Genomic DNA, 19,232 nt, shown 5'->3' on the forward strand with positions numbered 1-19,232 from the left:
CTGACTGACATTTAGCCTAAACCTGACTGACATTTAGCCTAAAGCTGACTGACATTTAGCCTAAACCTGACTGACATTTAGCCTAAACCTGACTGACATTTAGCCTAAACCTTACTGCCATTTGGTCTAAACCTCACTGACATTTAGCCTAAATCTGACTGTCATTTAGCCTAAACCTGACTGACATTTAGTCTAAACCTGACTGACATTTAGCCTAAACCTGACTGACATTTAGCCTAAACCTGACTGACATTTAGCCTAAAGCTGACTGACATTTAGCCTAAACCTGACTGACATTTAGCCTAAACCTGACGGACATTTAGCCTAAACCTGACTGACATTTAGCCTAAACCTGACTGACATTTGACCTAAACCTGACTGACATTTAGCCTAAACCTGACTGACATTTAGCCTAAAGCTGACTGACATTTAGCCTAAACCTGACTGACATTTAGTCTCAACCTGACTGACATTTAGTCTAAACCTGACTGACATTTAGCCTAAACCTGACTGACATTTAGCCTAAACCTGACTGACATTTAGCCTAAACCTGACTGACATTTGGCCTAAACCTGACTGACATTTAGCCTAAACCTGACTGACATTTAGCCTAAAGCGAACTGACATTTTGCCTAAACCAGACTGATATTTAGCCTAAACCTGACTGACATTTAGTCTAAACCTTACTGCCATTTGGTCTAAACCTGACTGACATTTAGCCTAAAGCTGACTGACATTTAGCCTAAAGCGAACTGACATTTAGCCTAAAGCTGACTGACATTTAGCCTAAACCTGACTGACATTTAGCCTAAACCTGACGGACATTTAGCCTAAACCTGACTGACATTTAGCCTAAACCTGACTGACATTTGGCCTAAACCGGACTGACATTTAGCCTAAACCTGACTGACATTTAGCCTAAAGCGAACTGACATTTAGCCTGAAGCTGACTGACATTTAGCCTGAACCTTACTGACATTTAGTCTAAACCTTACTGACATTTAGTCTAAACCTTACCGACATTTAGTCTAAACCTGACTGACATTTAGCCTAAACCTGACTTGACATTTAGCCTGAACCTGACTGGCATTTGGCCTAAAGCTGACTGACATTTAGCCTAAACCTGACTGACATTTAGCCTAAAGCGAACTGACATTTGGCCTAAAGCTGACTGACATTTAGTCTAAACCTGACTGACATTTAGTCTAAACCTGACTGACATTTAGCCTAAACCTGACTGACATTTAGCCTAAAGCTGACTGACATTTAGCCTAAACCTGACTGACATTTAGCCTAAACCTGACTGACATTTAGCCTAAACCTTACTGCCATTTGGTCTAAACCTCACTGACATTTAGCCTAAATCTGACTGTCATTTAGCCTAAACCTGACTGACATTTAGCCTAAAGCTGACTGACATTTAGCCTAAACCTGACTGACATTTAGCCTAAACCTGACTGACATTTAGCCTAAACCTGACTGACATTTAGCCTAAACCTGACTGACATTTAGCCTAAAGCGAACTGACATTTAGCCTAAACCAGACTGATATTTAGCCTAAACCTGACTGACATTTAGCCTAAACCTGACTGACATTTAGCCTAAACCTGACTGACATTTAGCCTAAAGCTGACTGACATTTAGCCTAAACCTGACTGACATTTAGCCTAAAGCTGACTGACATTTAGCCTAAACCTGACTGACATTTAGCCTAAACCTGACTGACATTTAGCCTAAACCTTACTGCCATTTGGTCTAAACCTCACTGACATTTAGCCTAAATCTGACTGTCATTTAGCCTAAACCTGACTGACATTTAGTCTAAACCTGACTGACATTTAGCCTAAACCTGACTGACATTTAGCCTAAACCTGACTGACATTTAGCCTAAAGCTGACTGACATTTAGCCTAAACCTGACTGACATTTAGCCTAAACCTGACGGACATTTAGCCTAAACCTGACTGACATTTAGCCTAAACCTGACTGACATTTGACCTAAACCTGACTGACATTTAGCCTAAACCTGACTGACATTTAGCCTAAAGCTGACTGACATTTAGCCTAAACCTGACTGACATTTAGTCTCAACCTGACTGACATTTAGTCTAAACCTGACTGACATTTAGCCTAAACCTGACTGACATTTAGCCTAAACCTGGCTGACATTTAGCCTAAACCTGACTGACATTTGGCCTAAACCTGACTGACATTTAGCCTAAACCTGACTGACATTTAGCCTAAAGCGAACTGACATTTTGCCTAAACCAGACTGATATTTAGCCTAAACCTGACTGACATTTAGTCTAAACCTTACTGCCATTTGGTCTAAACCTCACTGACATTTAGCCTAAATCTGACTGACATTTAGCCTAAACCTGACTGACATTTAGCCTGAACCTAACTGACATTTAGCATAAACCTAACTGACATTTAGCCTGAACCTCACTGACATTTGGCCTGAACCTCACTGACATTTAGCCTGAACCTGACTGACATTTGGCCTAAACCTGACTGACATTTAGCCTGAACCTGACTGACATTTAGCCTGAACCTCACTGACATTTGGCCTTAACCTGACTGACATTTGGCCTTAACCTGACTGACATTTGGCCTTAACCTGACTGACATTTGGCCTTAACCTGACTGACATTTAGCTTTTGTGCGCTGTGTGAATGCAGCGTTAATCCACCTGAGCAGCTTGGGATGTTTCAGCCAATCAGACTGAAGGTTAAATCCATCTAAGTTCACCTGCTGTCCAGCCTGGGACTCCCCCATGATGAAACGATCTCCAGGTCCATCAGCAGCTGCACATTGGCAAGAATGATCCAGAATTAGGACAACTGAACTGTATTTAACGCAGGACTGGATCAACACAGAGTCAGGATCTAATAACTCACCTCGTACCGCATAGCCATCCTTAACCGAGGCAGGAAATGGAGGAAGGTTGTCTTTGGCATAGATGTCCTGAGCAAGCACCCGCCCTAAACCATCTGCAGAAGGCCAAGCACATTAAATCCTACTGGCTTTGAGTAAACTGGGAAAAACCAGATGATTCGGAATCAGACTTAACCCGAATCAGGCCGATCCCCGATCCGGCTGAACCTGAATCCGGCTGAACCATAATCAGGCTGATCCCAGATCAGGCTGAACCCGGATCATGCTGATCCCTAATCAGGCTTAACCTGAATCAGGCTGAACCTGAATCAGCACCGCACTGATCCCATTTCTGTCACCGTGACTCATGGAGGAGTCAGTGACACAATAAACGGATCAAGAACCAAATTCAGAATCAGAACATCTGACGTAAATTTTTACAACCAAATCATAATCAGAACCATCTAACCTAAACTGTTCAGAACCGGATCAGAATCAAAACCATCTCACCTAAGCTGTTCAGGACCGGATCAGAATCAAAACCATCTCACCTAAGCTGTTCAGGACCGGATCAGAATCGCAACCATCTAACCTAAACTGTTCAGAACTGGATCAGAATCAGAACCATATAAGCAGTCTCAGACTGACCTCTGTAGTTGATGACCTCGATGCCCAGAATGGGCGTCATCTCCAGAACAGTGATAAAGGCTTTGTCCATGGAAGTCAGCGGGAATGGCGACATGCGGTGGCGGCGTGCCACCTTACTGATGTCCACGGCGCTGTGGCCTGAAATAGGAATAGACAGAACCGCAGACGGCTTTAGGCGCCTACAGGTCCAGGGGAAGAGGACCAGGCTTGGAGGATGAATGAGACTTACTGGCTCTCAGGATGTTCTCGTTGCTGCCACATCGAGACTGGACCTGCAGAATAAAATCCATCTGCTGAATAAAAGAACCTTTAAATCACCTTAAAGGGGCCTGGTCACGTACCACAACTTTAACACACCTGCAGCACTGACCCTAACGACTTTAACACACCTGCGGCACTGACCCTCACGACTTTAACACACCTGCGGCACTAACCCTAACACTTTAACACACCTGCAGTACTGACCCTCATGACTTTAACACACCTGCGGCACTGACCCTAACACTTTAACACACCTGCGGCACTAACCCTAACACTTTAACACACCTGCGGCACTGACCCTAACGACTTTAACACACCTGCGGCACTGACCCTCACGACTTTAACACACCTGCGGCACTAACCCTAACACTTTAACACACCTGCAGCACTGACCCTCACGATTTTAACACACCTGCGGCACTAACCCTAACACTTTAACACACCTGCAGTACTGACCCTAACACTTTAACACACCTGCAGTACTGACCCTAACACTTTAACACACCTGCAGTACTGACCCTCACGACTTTAACACACCTGCGGCACTAACCCTAACACTTTAACACACCTGCAGTACTGACCCTCACGACTTTAACCCACCTGCAGCACTGACCCTAACGACTTTAACACACCTGCAGTACTGACCCTCACGACTTTAACCCACCTGCAGCACTGACCCTAACGACTTTAACCCACCTGCAGCACTGACCCTAACGACTTTAACCCACCTGCGGCACTGACCCTAACGACTTTAACACACCTGCGGCACTGACCCTAACGACTTTAACACACCTGCAGCACTGACCCTAACGACTTTAACACACCTGCAGCACTGACCCTAACGACTTTAACACACCTGCGGCACTGACCCTAACGACTTTAACACACCTGCAGCACTGACCCTAACGACTTTAACACACCTGCAGCACTGACCCTAACGACTTTAACACACCTGCGGCACTGACCCTAACGACTTTAACACACCTGCAGCACTGACCCTAACGATTTTAACACACCTGCAGCACTGACCCTAACGACTTTAACCCACCTGCGGCACTGACCCTAACGACTTTAACACACCTGCGGCACTGACCCTAACGACTTTAACACACCTGCAGCACTGACCCTAACGACTTTAACACACCTGCAGCACTGACCCTAACGACTTTAACACACCTGCAGCACTGACCCTAACGACTTTAACACACCTGCGGCACTGACCCTAACGACTTTAACACACCTGCAGCACTGACCCTAACACTTTAACACACCTGCAGTACTGACCCTCATGACTTAAACACACCTGCGGCACTGACCCTCACGATTTTAACACACCTGCAGCACTGACCCTCACGATTTTAACCCACCTGCAGCACTGACCCTAACGACTTTAACACACCTGCAGCACTGACCCTCACGATTTTAACACACCTGCAGCACTGACCCTAACACTTTAACACACCTGCGGCACTGACCCTCACGACTTTAACACACCTGCAGCACTGACCCTCACGATTTTAACACACCTGCAGCACTGACCCTAACACTTTAACACACCTGCGGCACTGACCCTCACGATTTTAACACACCTGCAGCACTGACCCTCACGATTTTAACCCACCTGCAGCACTGACCCTAACACTTTAACACCTGCAGCACTGACCCTAACGACTTTAACACACCTGCGGCACTGACCCTAACGATTTTAACACACCTGCAGCACTGACCCTAACGACTTTAACACACCTGTGGCACTGACCCTAACGATTTTAACACACCTGCAGCACTGACCCTAACACTTTAACACCTGCAGCACTGACCCTAACACTTTAACACACCTGCGGCACTGACCCTCACGACTTTAACACACCTGCAGCACTGACCCTCACGATTTTAACCCACCTGCAGCACTGACCCTCACGACTTTAACACACCTGCACCACTGACCCTAACACTTTAACACACCTGCAGCACTGACCCTAACACTTTAACACACCTGCGGCACTGACCCTCACGACTTTAACACACCTGCAGCACTGACCCTAACACTTTAACACACCTGCGGCACTGACCCTAACGACTTTAACACACCTGCAGCACTGACCCTAACGACTTTAACCCACCTGCAGCACTGACCCTAACGACTTTAACACACCTGCAGCACTGACCCTAACACTTTAACACACCTGCAGCACTGACCCTAACACTTTAACACCCCTGCAGCACTGACCCTCACGATTTTAACACACCTGCAGCACTGACCCTCACGATTTTAACACACCTGCAGCACTGACCCTAACACTTTAACACACCTGCAGCACTGACCCTCACGACTTTAACACACCTGCAGCACTGACCCTCACGATTTTAACACACCTGCAGCACTGACCCTAACACTTTAACACACCTGCGGCACTAACCCTAACACTTTAACACACCTGCAGCACTGACCCTAACACTTTAACACACCTGCAGCACTGACCCTAACACTTTAACACACCTGCGGCACTAACCCTAACACTTTAACACACCTGCGGCACTAACCCTAACACTTTAACACACCTGCGGCACTGACCGTCACGATTTTAACACACCTGCAGCACTGACCCTAACACTTTAACACACCTGCAGCACTGACCCTAACACTTTAACACCCCTGCAGCACTGACCCTCACGACTTTAACACACCTGCAGCACTGACCCTAACACTTTAACACACCTGCAGCACTGACCCTAACACTTTAACACACCTGCAGCACTGACCCTAACACTTTAACACACCTGCAGCACTGACCCTAACACTTTAACACACCTGCGGCACTGACCGTCACAACTTTAACACACCTGCAGCACTGACCCTAACACTTTAACACCCCTGCAGCACTGACCCTCACGACTTTAACACACCTGCAGCACTGACCCTAACACTTTAACACACCTGACACCTGCAGCACTGACCCTAACACTTTAACACACCTGACACCTGCAGCACTGACCCTAACACTTTAACACACCTGACACCTGCAGCACTGACCCTAACACTTTAACACACCTGACACCTGCAGCACTGACCCTAACACTTTAACACACCTGACACCTGCAGCACTGACCAGTCTGAACATCATTTTAATCTCTCGTCTATCCTGAAGCCAAACAAATAGACGGGGAATCTGAAGCTCACTAGAGTGAAACGCGCTGCCTTGGCAATTTGTGCAATATTGTGCTGAAAGTCCTAAATAGAAAAGGTGACGAAGTATTTGGAAAAAAGACGTGGCTGAGCAAACATGGCTACTGCGGTCCGTCAATTTTGCAGACGGAGCTGCATTTCACTCATTGCCCCCCCGCCATGCTGCTGGGTTTACATCTGAGAAGAGGAATATAAAGAGGAATCCTCAGCGAATTGCCCACGACGGTCCTGACCTCACAGTTACTGATCAGGAGGTGGTTGTGAGAGGCTGATCGCCGCTCGTAACCCCCTGTACACTAAACGACTCACCATCAGGCTGAAAGTCGACCTGATCAAAAAATTCCGCACGACTGGAAAATCGCACAGTGTACGCCCGGCTTAACTGCTCGGGAATCTACTCTGATGTTAGTGTTTATCAGTTAGCAGTTCATAACCACACGTCCCTCTTTACCGCCCCCTGCTGGACGAATCCCATCAGGTAGTTCAGTTAACTGGACATAGAGCCTCTAACTGGAACCAGTAGAGCTGCTGGTGCAGAGCAGGAAGTCGGTACGTGACTGGGCCCCCTTCAGGAACAGGGATCCTAACGTCTAGAGCTGGATTTTTGTGAGAACGTGTTTAGAAACCCGGTTCTGGTCCGAAGGGAAAACACTGGGGTTTAAATCCAGACAGGAAGAACCGGAATGACCAGAACCAGCAGAACCAATGCATCAGGCTGCTAACCGGGTCACAGTCCTGAAGTTCTGCTCAGTCCATCAGAACCGGTTCCGCTTGGGAGGATTTTTAACACGACTGAAGGTTCTTGGAATGATCTTTGGAAAACCTCCCAGCCTCATTAACTCCCAACAACACGCAGGCCCCAGAAGAACCAGAACCCGTTTGGTTTGGGCCGGGTCACAAACACATTTCACAATAATCCCCATCAGAACCGTCACAGAACCATGCAGCGCCAGAGGAACCAACCACAGCTCCACACATGCAGGAGGCGTCCGCCAGAGTCTGAGGAGCGGTCAGAACCGCCGACCCGCCAGAATCTGACGACCCACCAGCTGGCGGCTCATGCAGTGAGACGTTTGACCCGGTTCCGGTTCTGGCCGGTCGGTGTGTGCAGGTTTGTGCGTACCTTGGGAGTCGGGCACGAGGCGGTGGAAAGGCGGGACGTCGCCTGTGTGGCCCGTGGTGATTCGGAGGGGGTGGAGCTTAAAGAAGCCGAATCTCGGGGAAGGACCTGAACGCCTCGAGAAATGATCGAGTCCGGGATCTACGCACACACACACACACACACACACACTGAGCGCAGGTCCAAACACTGCTTCAGTTCTGCTTCGGCTGAAGGAAAACAGAAAGTCAGTACCCACACCATGACACAGCCTCCACCGTGCTCAGAGCTTTATTCTGTTTCCACTGATCTGATGCCAGGAACTCAGACCTGTTCAGACCTCCGAGTCCGCTCCAATTTTTCTATAATCGATGCTGAAGTTGGAGGACTTTTCTCAGAGAATTGGATTTTAGAGCAATAATGGTTCTGACCCAATTAGGTATTTAGAATCGGTTGAAATGGACCTCCTTTCATGGCCAATTATTGGTCCCTCTGCTGGAGGATGTACCGCTTCCTGACCAATCAGAGCCCAGAGAGCAGTGGGACACACCCACTCCCAGGAGAATTTAGCACTGGATGGTTCTGGAGAACCTGGACCTGTCTGGTTCTGGTTCAGAACTCAGCAGGTTGGACTGAAAACCTGACCCGTTAAAGTCCGTGTGAACTTAGCTAGTGATGCTGTGGGCTGGCCCTCATCTCTGCTCCCTACAAGCAGGAGGGAATCCCCATAGCAACCATTGTGTGTGGGAGACTGTAAGGCGGAGGTTCTGACTGGTACCAGAACCAAGCTGGTCCAAAGCTCAGTGGAAAGACCACCTTCCATGGTGGATCTGCTCCTCCTCCACAAAAAGCTCTGAGGAGAAGAAGCCAAACCAGCTGTGGGACCAGAACCTTCCACAGCTGGAAGGAGCATACAGTGGCATGCCCCTCCACCACCTGTTGCTGCACGCAGACAGTCAGCTGGCCTGTGAACACTGTGACTGCTTTGGTTCTGGTCTAGGATGAGCTGCGTGCAGCTGAATGAGGATCATTCTGATTCGCTAAGGAAACGCTGGATGCTGGATGAAGATCAATCATCATCATCATCATCATCATCAATGTGTTTAATTACAGCCAAGTTCTGTTTCAGGTCGGTTCTCCAGGTCCATCAGAAGGACTCAGTGTGAACAGGAGGATCAATCAAAGCTGAAGAGGTCAGAGGTCAACCTGGTGGAGGAACAGACAGGATGAGGATGAGGATGGAGGTGCTATGTCTCACCTGGAGGTCATGGGAACAGGTGAAATGAGCAGGGGGTGCAGGTGTGTTTCCAGGCAGGTAGGGGGCTCCCTTAACCATGACCGCCACATGGCTGCTCTGATCACACGCATGGAGACACAGACGGACACATGAATGATGATGTGAAGGAGCATAAGCAGCTGCTTGGAGCAGATACCAGCCTGGTTGCTATGGCAACTGATGACTCCTCTAGATTTGAACCCTCAACCTTTAGGCTGTGCACAGCGGTGGGCGGTTACCTTTGCAGCGATGGCAGCTGCAGTGATGTGGGAGGAGCTGTGCTGCTGGTGGTGGTGGTGATGGTGGTGGTGGTGGTTGTGTCGCCCTCTCCTCATATCCTCCTCCTCTTCGTCCTCTTCCTCACACTGGGTGCCCCGCTCCATGGTGTGCGTGTTGGCGTGGGCGTCCCCGTGTGTGTTGGTCAGCAGCGAGGACGGCGAGGGCAGCTGCTCCAGGGCAGCGTGCGTGGATTTAACTCTGACGGAGGCTTCGCGCAGCAGGTCGACGGCGTGAGGCAGAGCAGGCAGGATGAACTGGAAACACTCCTGCAGGAACAGAGACGTAAAAGGTCGCCGCTCTGATGGTATCCATCTTTGATCTGTTTTTGGGTCATGCTGATGCAGATGATCACCGTGAATAACAGTCAGAACCAAACCTGAGAGCCTTTCTTACTGCCTGGAAGGTTGATGATCAGAGTTTTTCCACGAATACCGCAGACTGGCCTGAAATCAGTGCAGAGGAACAGGCTTAGCTCGGCACACGAACCTGAACCTGGTGTGAACACACGGGACCTCACCTGGACAGCATTCCTAGAGGAGTGACGTTGAGGGATCCCATGAGCATGGCCAGCGCCATTCCTGGAGCCTCTCGCTCAATCACCTCCCTGGTTGCCTGGAACATCAGTTCATAAACAGCGTTATTAAAGACGCTAGCTAAAAATGTTGTTCAGCAAACCACGAATAACGAAGAGCCTGGGAAGATATCACAAACACGCCAGGCTACCTGCTTCAAGCTAGCAGCCAGGCTACCTGCTTCAAGCTAGCAGCCAGGCTACCCAATTTAAGCTAGCTGCCAGGCTACCCAATTTAAGCTAGATGCCAGGCTACCCAATTTAAGCTAGATGCCAGGCTACCTGCTTCATGCTAGCAGCCAGGCTACCCGCTTCAAACTAGAAGCCAGGCTACCCACTTCAAGCTATCAGCCAGGCTACCTGCTTCAAGCTAGCAGCCAGGCTACCTGCTTTAAACTATCAGCCAGGCTACCCCCTTCAAACTAGCAGCCAGGCTACCAGATTTAAGCTAGCTGCCAGGCTACCTGCTTCAAGCTAGCAGCCAGGCTACCCGATTTAAGCTTCAAACTAGCTGCCACGCTACCTGCTTCATTTAGCAGCCATGCTACCTGCTTCATTTAGCAGCCATGCTACCTGCTTCATGTTAGCAACCAGGCTACCTCCTTAAAGCTATCAGCCAGGCTACCTGCTTCAAGATAGCTGCCAGGTTATGTGCAATAGGCTAGCTCCCAGGCTATGTGTTACAGGTTGGCATCCAGAAAAGGTGCTACAGGTTAGCTACTAGGCTACGTGCTATAGGGCTTGGGTGTCATGAGGTAATTACTTTGCGTTGCCGCCATCTTGAGGGCCTCCTTTACTGCTGCTCAGACTACTGCCTATGACTACCGCGTACTGTACTCCCTCTCAGCCGTGTTTTAATTTGATTAATTTCACCTTAACTTGATTTCAACCATGGTAAACCGTTGCTGTATTATGGGCTGTAACAGCGCAACACATGATCGCCATGGGAACAACATAGAAAATGAGTTAATTCTCCACCGCTTTCCTGCCTGGAGGCGTAACCATGGAGACCAAGCGTCAGAGATAAAGAGTGTTTCTCAATATGCGTTCTTGAGCGTTCTCGTGTGCTCGTGTACTCGTGATACATCATCGGCCTCGGCCCGAGTACCGTTCCAATTCTCGAGAACGCCAGATCGAGAACGCATCAAATCCCCGGATGTTGTTCTCGCCCCGCCCTCTTTATCGAGCATGCATCCGAGCAGACTTGTGCGTTCTTCAGACTGACCGCTTCCCCAAAATGCCCCGCGGCCGCAGCTTGATTCCAGACAGCACTCACAGTGGTAAGTTAAACATTCCCTTTTCTGCGGCTGTTGTTCTTCAAAAGTACGTTTTGAAATCGTTTGAGGCGAGAATATTATACATTGAAGCCTCCCTGTGTGGCCTGTTTACAGAGTTAGTGCGAAATTAAAAAAAAAAGTCCGACGTTGAGCGGACCAGAGTGACCAGCAGACCTCCGAGGGTAACCGCAGCCAGGGCTAAATTTACCCCGTCTGTAGTGCACTTCTCTCGGTCTAGTTATGTGTGAACTACCGCTCGTTCTGATGGCGTTTTTTTGCGGTTCGTAATTTTTTTAAATGTTTTTTAAGCTTTAGAAATTAAAAATATTGTTTTCAAAATGTTTTCTGTAGGGAATAAATAGTTTTGACTGTTAAAGAAATGCTAAACAACGTTGTCTGTGATGACGTCACGAGTACGCTTCTGCTCCAATACACGTACGTGCTTGCGTGCTCGCGTTCTCGTCAAGTCCGATCTTCCTGCGTTCTCGCCAAGAACGGACTTGACGAGAACGCGAGTACATACTCGCGTTCTCGTGAATTGAGAAACGCCCGAAGAGTCGTCGGCTAGCTTGGATCGCGGCTGTAAGACGACCGAACATAACTTTCCACAGTATCCCGATGTCATTGAGAGTGTGTTCCCTGCATTTTCATTCTGGTAAGTTAAAGATGCACGGTTTTATTTTATAGCCTACTTTGTTTCTTTCCTTCAAAGTTGGGATCTTTTACGGGAAAATAATAAAAACGGCAGCGGGAAAAGGCTCAAATACGTGAGAAACCCGGAGGGTTTGGGGAGGGTTGAAACACATAGCAGCTAGTTAAAAGTACATTACATGCGTGAGTGGTTGTTAGCATTAGCGGTTAGCAGTTGCCCGTCTGATCACAGCTTACCTTCGTACGGATTACTGTGTTCCCACTGTTTGCTGGCTTTATGATCTGCAGCTCCTGAACCCGTCCATTCATGAACTGCACATGAGACTCCAAGGACTTGTAGCTTGGGAACTGTTTTGAAGTATAGGCGCTCACTCATCGGTGCTCCACTCATTGTTAGGAACTTCATACGGATCCAAATTATTAATAATGCTGATTTTGTCAACATACCGGTCCGTGGCTTCTCTATTTAACGTGTCCCGGTAAATTCCAGATCCTTTTCGGGATTTTAACATCTTTTTTCTCTCTACTTCTACGTGTTTCTTTCAACAACAACGTTGTATCACGGTGTACCACGTCCCACAATGCAACGCGGATCCCAAGCCCTATGGGTTAGCTGAAGGCTAAGTGCTATAGGTTAGTTACCAAGCTAGGTGCTACAGGTTAGCTACCAGGGTAATGGTTCCTGTTTTGGATGCTTTTTTTATCTGCCCTAGAAGGCTGTCTGGTCTAAAACCCAGGTTCAGATCCTTCCTAGTTCTGTTACTCGTTCAGAATGGACCTGGCCGGTTCTCCTACATGCTGCTAGAGCCCAGATCACTGGTACCTCTGGTGTAACATCCCGTGGAGCGAAACCAGTTCCCCCAGTGGTCAGGATGAGGTTGAGCTCCTGTTCATCACACCACTCCAGCAGAGTTTCCTGCATGTGGACACAGGAGCAGAGTCGGCATGTCCACCTCCAGAACCAGCATCTGAGCAGCTCTGCTTTCCTCAGCAGAACCAGAACCTACCTTGATCTCCTCGATCTCGTCCGGAACGATCTTGTAAGCTGCAATGACTCCTCCCAGCCTGCAGAGGGAGACGGTGGTTAGTCACAGGAAGAAGTGCAGTCGCTGGCGTTCATGTGGAGACTCACAGTGACGGGTCGTGGACCAGGTCCTTCAGGTTGACTCCACTGCGGTCTTCTGCCAGGTTCTTGAAGCAGCTGTCGCTGACTGAGGACGAGAAGTTCAGGTTAGGAACTAGAACCAGCAGCCCGACCCTGTCTTCCACAGTCCTTCCAACCATCCACAGTGAGGCTGGACGGCCATCAGAACCGGGTCCTGACCCACTGGGTCCAGCTGCCTTTATATGGATGGAAGATGATTGACTGATTGACTTTATTGGTTGGTTTTATTGATCCGCTGCTCAGCAGTCAGAACAGGAAGTGAACACGATACATCTCACAAATAGCAGCAGCACCTATTGCACATATAGATGGATATTTATATATATAGTTATTGCTCTTTGACTAAAGGAGCTGCTCAGCTCCTCTCCAGTCTGCTTCAGAGGAGGGAAGGTGACGTCCATGATGGATGGAAGCTTGGACAGCAGCCTCCTCTCAGCCACTTCCTCCACTGAGTCCAGCCCAGGACAGAAACGGCCAGTTTGTTCAGTCTCTTTCTGTCCCGCTCTGTCCAGCAGACGACAGCGTGGAGGAGGGCTGATGCCCCCACAGAGTCAGAGAAGGTTTGAAGCAGGGACCTGCTCACTCCAAAGGACCTCAGCCTCCTCAGGAGGTGGAGGGAGGCGACTCAGGCCCTTCTTCTACAGGGCGTCGATGTTATGAGTGCAGTTTATTATTGACGTGAACACCCAGGGATTTGAAACTCTCCACAGTTTCTATCTCCTGCCCTGGATGTTCATGGGAGAGTGAGGTGGGGGTCTTCTCCTGAAGTCCATCACCATCTCCTTGGTCTTACTGGTGTTCAGATACAGGTGGTTCTTCTCACACCAATCCACAAAGTTCATGATGGTAGTTGACGGTCCAGGCAGCAAGATGCCTGTTCACTCCAGCCTCCCTCAGCAGCTCTGCTCTGATGAGGCTGGAAGAGTCAAAGATGGTGACTCTCACTGCTCTCTGGTTCTGAACTCGGCTCCTGCTCTTTCCTCATCCGTTCCAAGAGCGGGTCGTCCAGGAACAGGTTCTTCATCACTGAGAATGGATGAAGGAGAGCTGAGCGGAGCCATGAGGACGACCCGTTTCATACCGGTGCAGTGCTCCCCCTGCAGGCCACTGGCGGCACTGCACTCTAAATGACCCAGTCTGTGCTTTGATTCTGGTATCAGACCGGTTTGGTCCAGCAGGTCCAGAATCCTGGAGTTCCTGCTGAAGACGAGGAAACATTCAGCCTTTGGATGAAATCCTCCATCTGAGGGTCAGAGAGGAGAGTTTCTGGGTAGAGCAGCACAGAGGGAGCATCAATAAGCAGCAGGAGATAAAGGTGGCATTGAAGGATCATTGGAGGGGGTCAAAGGTCACTCTGTGACAGAGATGGGCACTGTGGAGTCACCAAGATGCCTCCATGTGTTTTTGTTCTGAACAACCACAGAACCAGGAGGGTCCAACTAGATCTGCTGACTGGAGGCGACTGCATCTCTGCACCAACAAACGCCCACTCAGGTATCAGTCTGTGTTCTGGGTGGATCCATGGAGAACCACAGTCAGAACCATCATCCACTGATTGAGAACTTCTCCGGCGGAGGTCCGTCTACCAGCCCAGAACATCATCTACACTCTGTCGCCTCCATGAAGGTCAAAGGTCATCCTGGACAGAAAGGGTACTGGTGGGAGACCAGAACCACGCCGGCCCAAAAGGACAGAGATCTGAGCCACTTTACCGGTAAACATGTAGAGGAGCTCTGTGGGCAGGAGAGGCTTCTCTAACCAGTATTCCCAGTATTCCCAGTGGAAATGAGGAAGCAGAGGGAGACGATGGTTTCCAGGTTTATGAGCCAAGAATTTGGTTTAAAGAACGACTTCTAGACAAACCGGATCAAAGACTGGGAGCGAGCTCTGGCAGTCTGTCCCCGAGCCTGAGGGCTGCACGGTGGAACAGGGGTACAACAATAGGGTCCTGGGTTTGATTCCCGACCCAGGGCCGAGACTCTCCAGGTACTCCGGCTTCCTCCCACAGTCCAAAATAATGACTGTTAGGTTAAGTGGCTTCTCTAAATTCTCCTTAGGTGTGAGTGTGAATGGTTGGTTGTCCAGGTGGGACCCCGCCTCCCTGTCCAGGTGGGACCCCGCCTCCCTGTCCAGGGGGGACCCCGCCTTCCTGTCCAGGTGGGACCCCGCCTTCCTGTCCAGGTTGGACCCCGCCTTCCTGTCCAGCTTGGACCCCGCCTCCCTGTCCACGGGGGACCCCGCCTCCCTGTCCACGGGGGACCCCACCTCCCTGTCCAAGTTGGACCCCACCTCCCTGTCCAGGGGGGACCCCGCCTCCCTGTCCAGGGGGGACCCCGCCTTCCTGTCCAGGTTGGACCCCGCCTTCCTGTCCAGCTTGGACCCCGCCTCCCTGTCCACGGGGGACCCCACCTCCCTGTCCAGGGGGGACCCCGCCTCTCACCCACTGACAGCTGGAGATAGACACCAGCACCACCGTGACCCCCGCAGGTATAAAGAGTGACAGGCATGGATGGATGGACGGTGGCCAGTTTTTCCAGCCCAGCTGTTGGATTATTAATCCCTCCACTGATGCTGTGGAGCGTCGCTCTGCCATCGATGTCTCCTGGTTCCTCCTGCTGGTGGAATGGCGTCTTTCAGCCTTCACCCTCATGGTGTTTTTAGTCCCATTGATTGGTAGCTTACGGCTCCACAGACGGCTGGTTCTCAGCAGAAAGGGGTTGCTGGTTCAGCTCCCCCTGACGGGCTCCTCCTCTCCTGCTCCGCTGTCCTGTGGCGTTCACCAGGGCTCCTTCTCCTTCCACTGGACTCCATTTTTAGAATCTATGGCGTCTTCTTCCACTGATGAGGATGACTGCTGCTCCATCAAACTCTTCATCATGTTGTGATATTAAAGGCTCTAAATTGCCTGGACTTAAATGAACACAGACCCCTCCCAGCATGGCTCCTTAGCGAGGCGCCAAGTCCTCATTACCCCCCCCCCAAAGTAGTTCTATGTTTAGCTTATTCAGCCAGTGCAGGATTGTTGATGCACAGATCTGTTTCAGCGTCAGATTCAATCCAACACGGTAAATCCTGGAAACTGGAATCAGGATTATAATCCTTCTATTGCGTGATTGGCTGTTTAAAGGAATAACGACACGCTGAAGGAAACAGGAAACGATTGGACATCCAGATGAACAGGAAATTAATTAAAAAATTTATGTATAACATGGATGCATAAACACCTCATTTTATTTCAGTGTTAAATTCTGTTTAAAGTAACAGATCATAAAAAATGTCTCCAGATCTTTACTGGTTGATGATTTTCTTTATTCAGACCCGCTGATTTTTAATTGGTTCCCCTGGTTTAATGTTTCTAAATCTTTATTTCCCGTCATGTGCTCCATCCAATGCAGATCATTGGCTCCGCCCACATCTAGTGAAAACTAGTGTGATTGGATGAGTCATAGAACGCAAACACTCATTGGTTAGCTAAAGGAAACCATCAGAAGCCAGCAGGTGTTCTTCAAACTGCTAACGTGAATTGTCTATGCCATGCTACAATGTGGGATTCAGAAAAAGATGTTGGAATGTCTGAAAGGTCGGACACAGGAGAGAGCGTATCGGGAGACGGAGACCAACAAGACCTCCCTCATCCTCGGCCCTATCTCAGATGATTTAGAGAAATAGACGAAAAATTGAGCTTTCAGTTCATCTAGCGGCATCTGGCTGTTTTTTTAAAGGTTACTTTATACTTTAAGTAGTTTCTGGAGCACATAGTTTTTCACTTTTACTTGAGTAAAGAGGTCAAGTTGACACATCAACTTTTACCAGAGTGTTTTTAAACTGCAGTATCTATGGCCCTGTCCACACGAAGTCAAAACGAACACGAAATGCTAATATTTTCCAGAACGTTTGTCGTAAAGACGGAGACGTAAAATAAATGTGATCGTCCACACGAATGCATGAAAACGCTGCAAAATGTATGCCAGGCCTGTAAGTGGCGCTGTGGTGCCAAAGCAAAAATAAGCCACGAAATGTTGGGCATGCGCAGTAATATTTATACATGGTTGCCCTGCGGGTCCATTTTGGTGGTTCAGTCAAATTCAGGTGCTGAACTATGTGGTCGATATTGCTCTGTTCTTCTGGAGATATTCCAGAAGAAGAAGATTCTGTTGTAAGCCCGACAGCAGGGTGAGTAGCATGAGCAGCAACCATTCAACACAGTACGCCGCCATTGTTGTTGTGATACTGTGTCGCGCATGCGTGTTTAGAGGCGACGCTATGACGCATGCGTGTAAGAAAAAAAATGCGGTTAGAGCGTAAAGATGGAAACGCGAAAACGGCGTTTCAAAATCTTCCCACTCTGAAGGCTAAATAAAAAAAAGATCGTTTACAGACCCCCGAAACGCCGGCTTCGTATGGATGAGAGGCTGGTTTGGTGAAAAATTTGTGCGTTTAGGCCAGGGTTTGACTTCGTGTGGACGGGGCCTATACTTCTACTGAAGTAACCAATGCGGGAACTTTTGACGCCGCTGGCTGTTAGATTTCCCGCCTTATTCCAGGAACAGCATGATTGATGAGCAAAGTTCAGATTAAGGATTGGAAAAAGCGTCACCAGACGGCGCCTCCTCCCCGAACATGAAAGAAGCGGCGAACGGTTTACTCAGAATCAGAATGGCGCCCGTTAGCAACACGGACTGAGGAAGAGGAACCGGATGAAGAGGAGGAAGAATCCTCCAGATTTTCAGAATAGTCAACCCCCCCGCCCCCCCCAACACACACACAGGGGGGTTGACTATTCTGAAAATTAAAGAATCTGCCTGAACACAGCTGTGGTGGCAGTATGATGCTCTGGGCTGCCACCATCTGGACCTCTGCCTGAAGAAGGTCCAACAGTCAGGTTCTGCAGCAGAACCTCTGAAGGGTCCAAAGAGACCAAGGGCTGGAGTGTCCTAGTCCAAGTCTGGACCTGAACCCTTCATGGTCCAATCAGGTCCCAACTCTGCAGTGACGACAGGAACCAGCAGTACACATTGTTTATTTGGTACCAGCCTGACAAACAGAACCAGAACCCCATTAGTTCTGCAGAAACGGCTGCTCCGCCGAACCAGAACCGAACCAGAGGAAAGCATGGCTCAGCAGAACCTCCTGGGAGCAACATGGAGGACCTCCGTCAGAAACACTCCAGGACTCTGAAGGTCTTCCACATGAGGAGCACGTGACTACATGTGACTGCATGTGACCTCCCCCCCCCCCGGGGTTCTGCTCCATACTGGTCCCAGTCCTCCCAGCACTGTGTTGTGATGAAGATGCTGGAGGACCGGTTCCGGTTCTGCAGGAGGTCCCGGAGCCTCGCGCCTCTGCAAAGGGACATGAATAATGCAGCTCGTGTCGGTTCGGCATCGCTACGGCGCAGGGAGACTTCCGGCGCGGCGCCACCTTCAAAATAAAAGCCCGGGTCTGGATCTGAGCGGCTGCGGCCCGCGGAGGGAGGCCGACATCTTTTATTTTGAAAGTCTGGACCGGGGTTCCTCCTCCAGATTAAAATAGCTGAAAAAGCTCAGATTCCAGAATCAAAATCATTTCTCAGCAAACTAATAATGTCTGAATGCAGATTTCCACCCATTCCCCGTCGAGCCGCTCACAGAACCGAGCCCACATCAGTCCGAACCGGACCGAACCCCCCCGGTTAGCCGCTGCTAGCCGAGCCGCTCTGCGAGCCTCTCAGCCCGGATCGTGACAGGCAACAGAAAACGGGCCGGATGTGCAGCGATCAGGGCCCCCAGGAGCCGCAGCTTACCCGTCAGGATGCCCACTCGGGTCGTATGGTCGTGGTTGGTGAGCACCATCCCGTCCGCCGCCATGTTTCCAGCCTCTGTCTGCACCGTGACGGCTCATACGTAGAGGCAGGGGGAGGAGGTGGTGCTGCTGCACCTCTGGAGGACGACCCCCTCTCTGCA

At 49.6% G+C, this 19,232-nt stretch overlaps 1 protein-coding gene across 1 annotated transcript in view; it reads right to left on the reverse strand.

The window, feature by feature from the left end:
* LOC119778648 (gephyrin-like) overlaps positions 1 to 19,232 on the reverse strand; it is a 37,253-nt gene extending 18,021 nt beyond the window's left edge. Inside the window, exons 1-12 of the mRNA XM_038277989.1 lie at positions 19,073 to 19,232; positions 13,258 to 13,336; positions 13,133 to 13,190; positions 12,949 to 13,041; positions 10,144 to 10,238; positions 10,003 to 10,069; positions 9,587 to 9,892; positions 8,096 to 8,233; positions 3,754 to 3,796; positions 3,525 to 3,662; positions 2,900 to 2,992; positions 2,658 to 2,806 (exon numbers count right to left, since the gene is read on the reverse strand). Coding sequence (XP_038133917.1) covers positions 2,658 to 2,806; positions 2,900 to 2,992; positions 3,525 to 3,662; positions 3,754 to 3,796; positions 8,096 to 8,233; positions 9,587 to 9,892; positions 10,003 to 10,069; positions 10,144 to 10,238; positions 12,949 to 13,041; positions 13,133 to 13,190; positions 13,258 to 13,336; positions 19,073 to 19,136 — 1,323 coding nt within the window. The 5' untranslated portion in view covers positions 19,137 to 19,232. The remainder of the gene's footprint in view (positions 1 to 2,657; positions 2,807 to 2,899; positions 2,993 to 3,524; positions 3,663 to 3,753; positions 3,797 to 8,095; positions 8,234 to 9,586; positions 9,893 to 10,002; positions 10,070 to 10,143; positions 10,239 to 12,948; positions 13,042 to 13,132; positions 13,191 to 13,257; positions 13,337 to 19,072) is intronic.

Source organism: Cyprinodon tularosa, unplaced genomic scaffold (assembly GCF_016077235.1).
Source record: "Cyprinodon tularosa strain WSP-4 unplaced genomic scaffold, ASM1607723v1 ctg1367, whole genome shotgun sequence".
Lineage (NCBI taxonomy): Eukaryota > Metazoa > Chordata > Actinopteri > Cyprinodontiformes > Cyprinodontidae > Cyprinodon > Cyprinodon tularosa.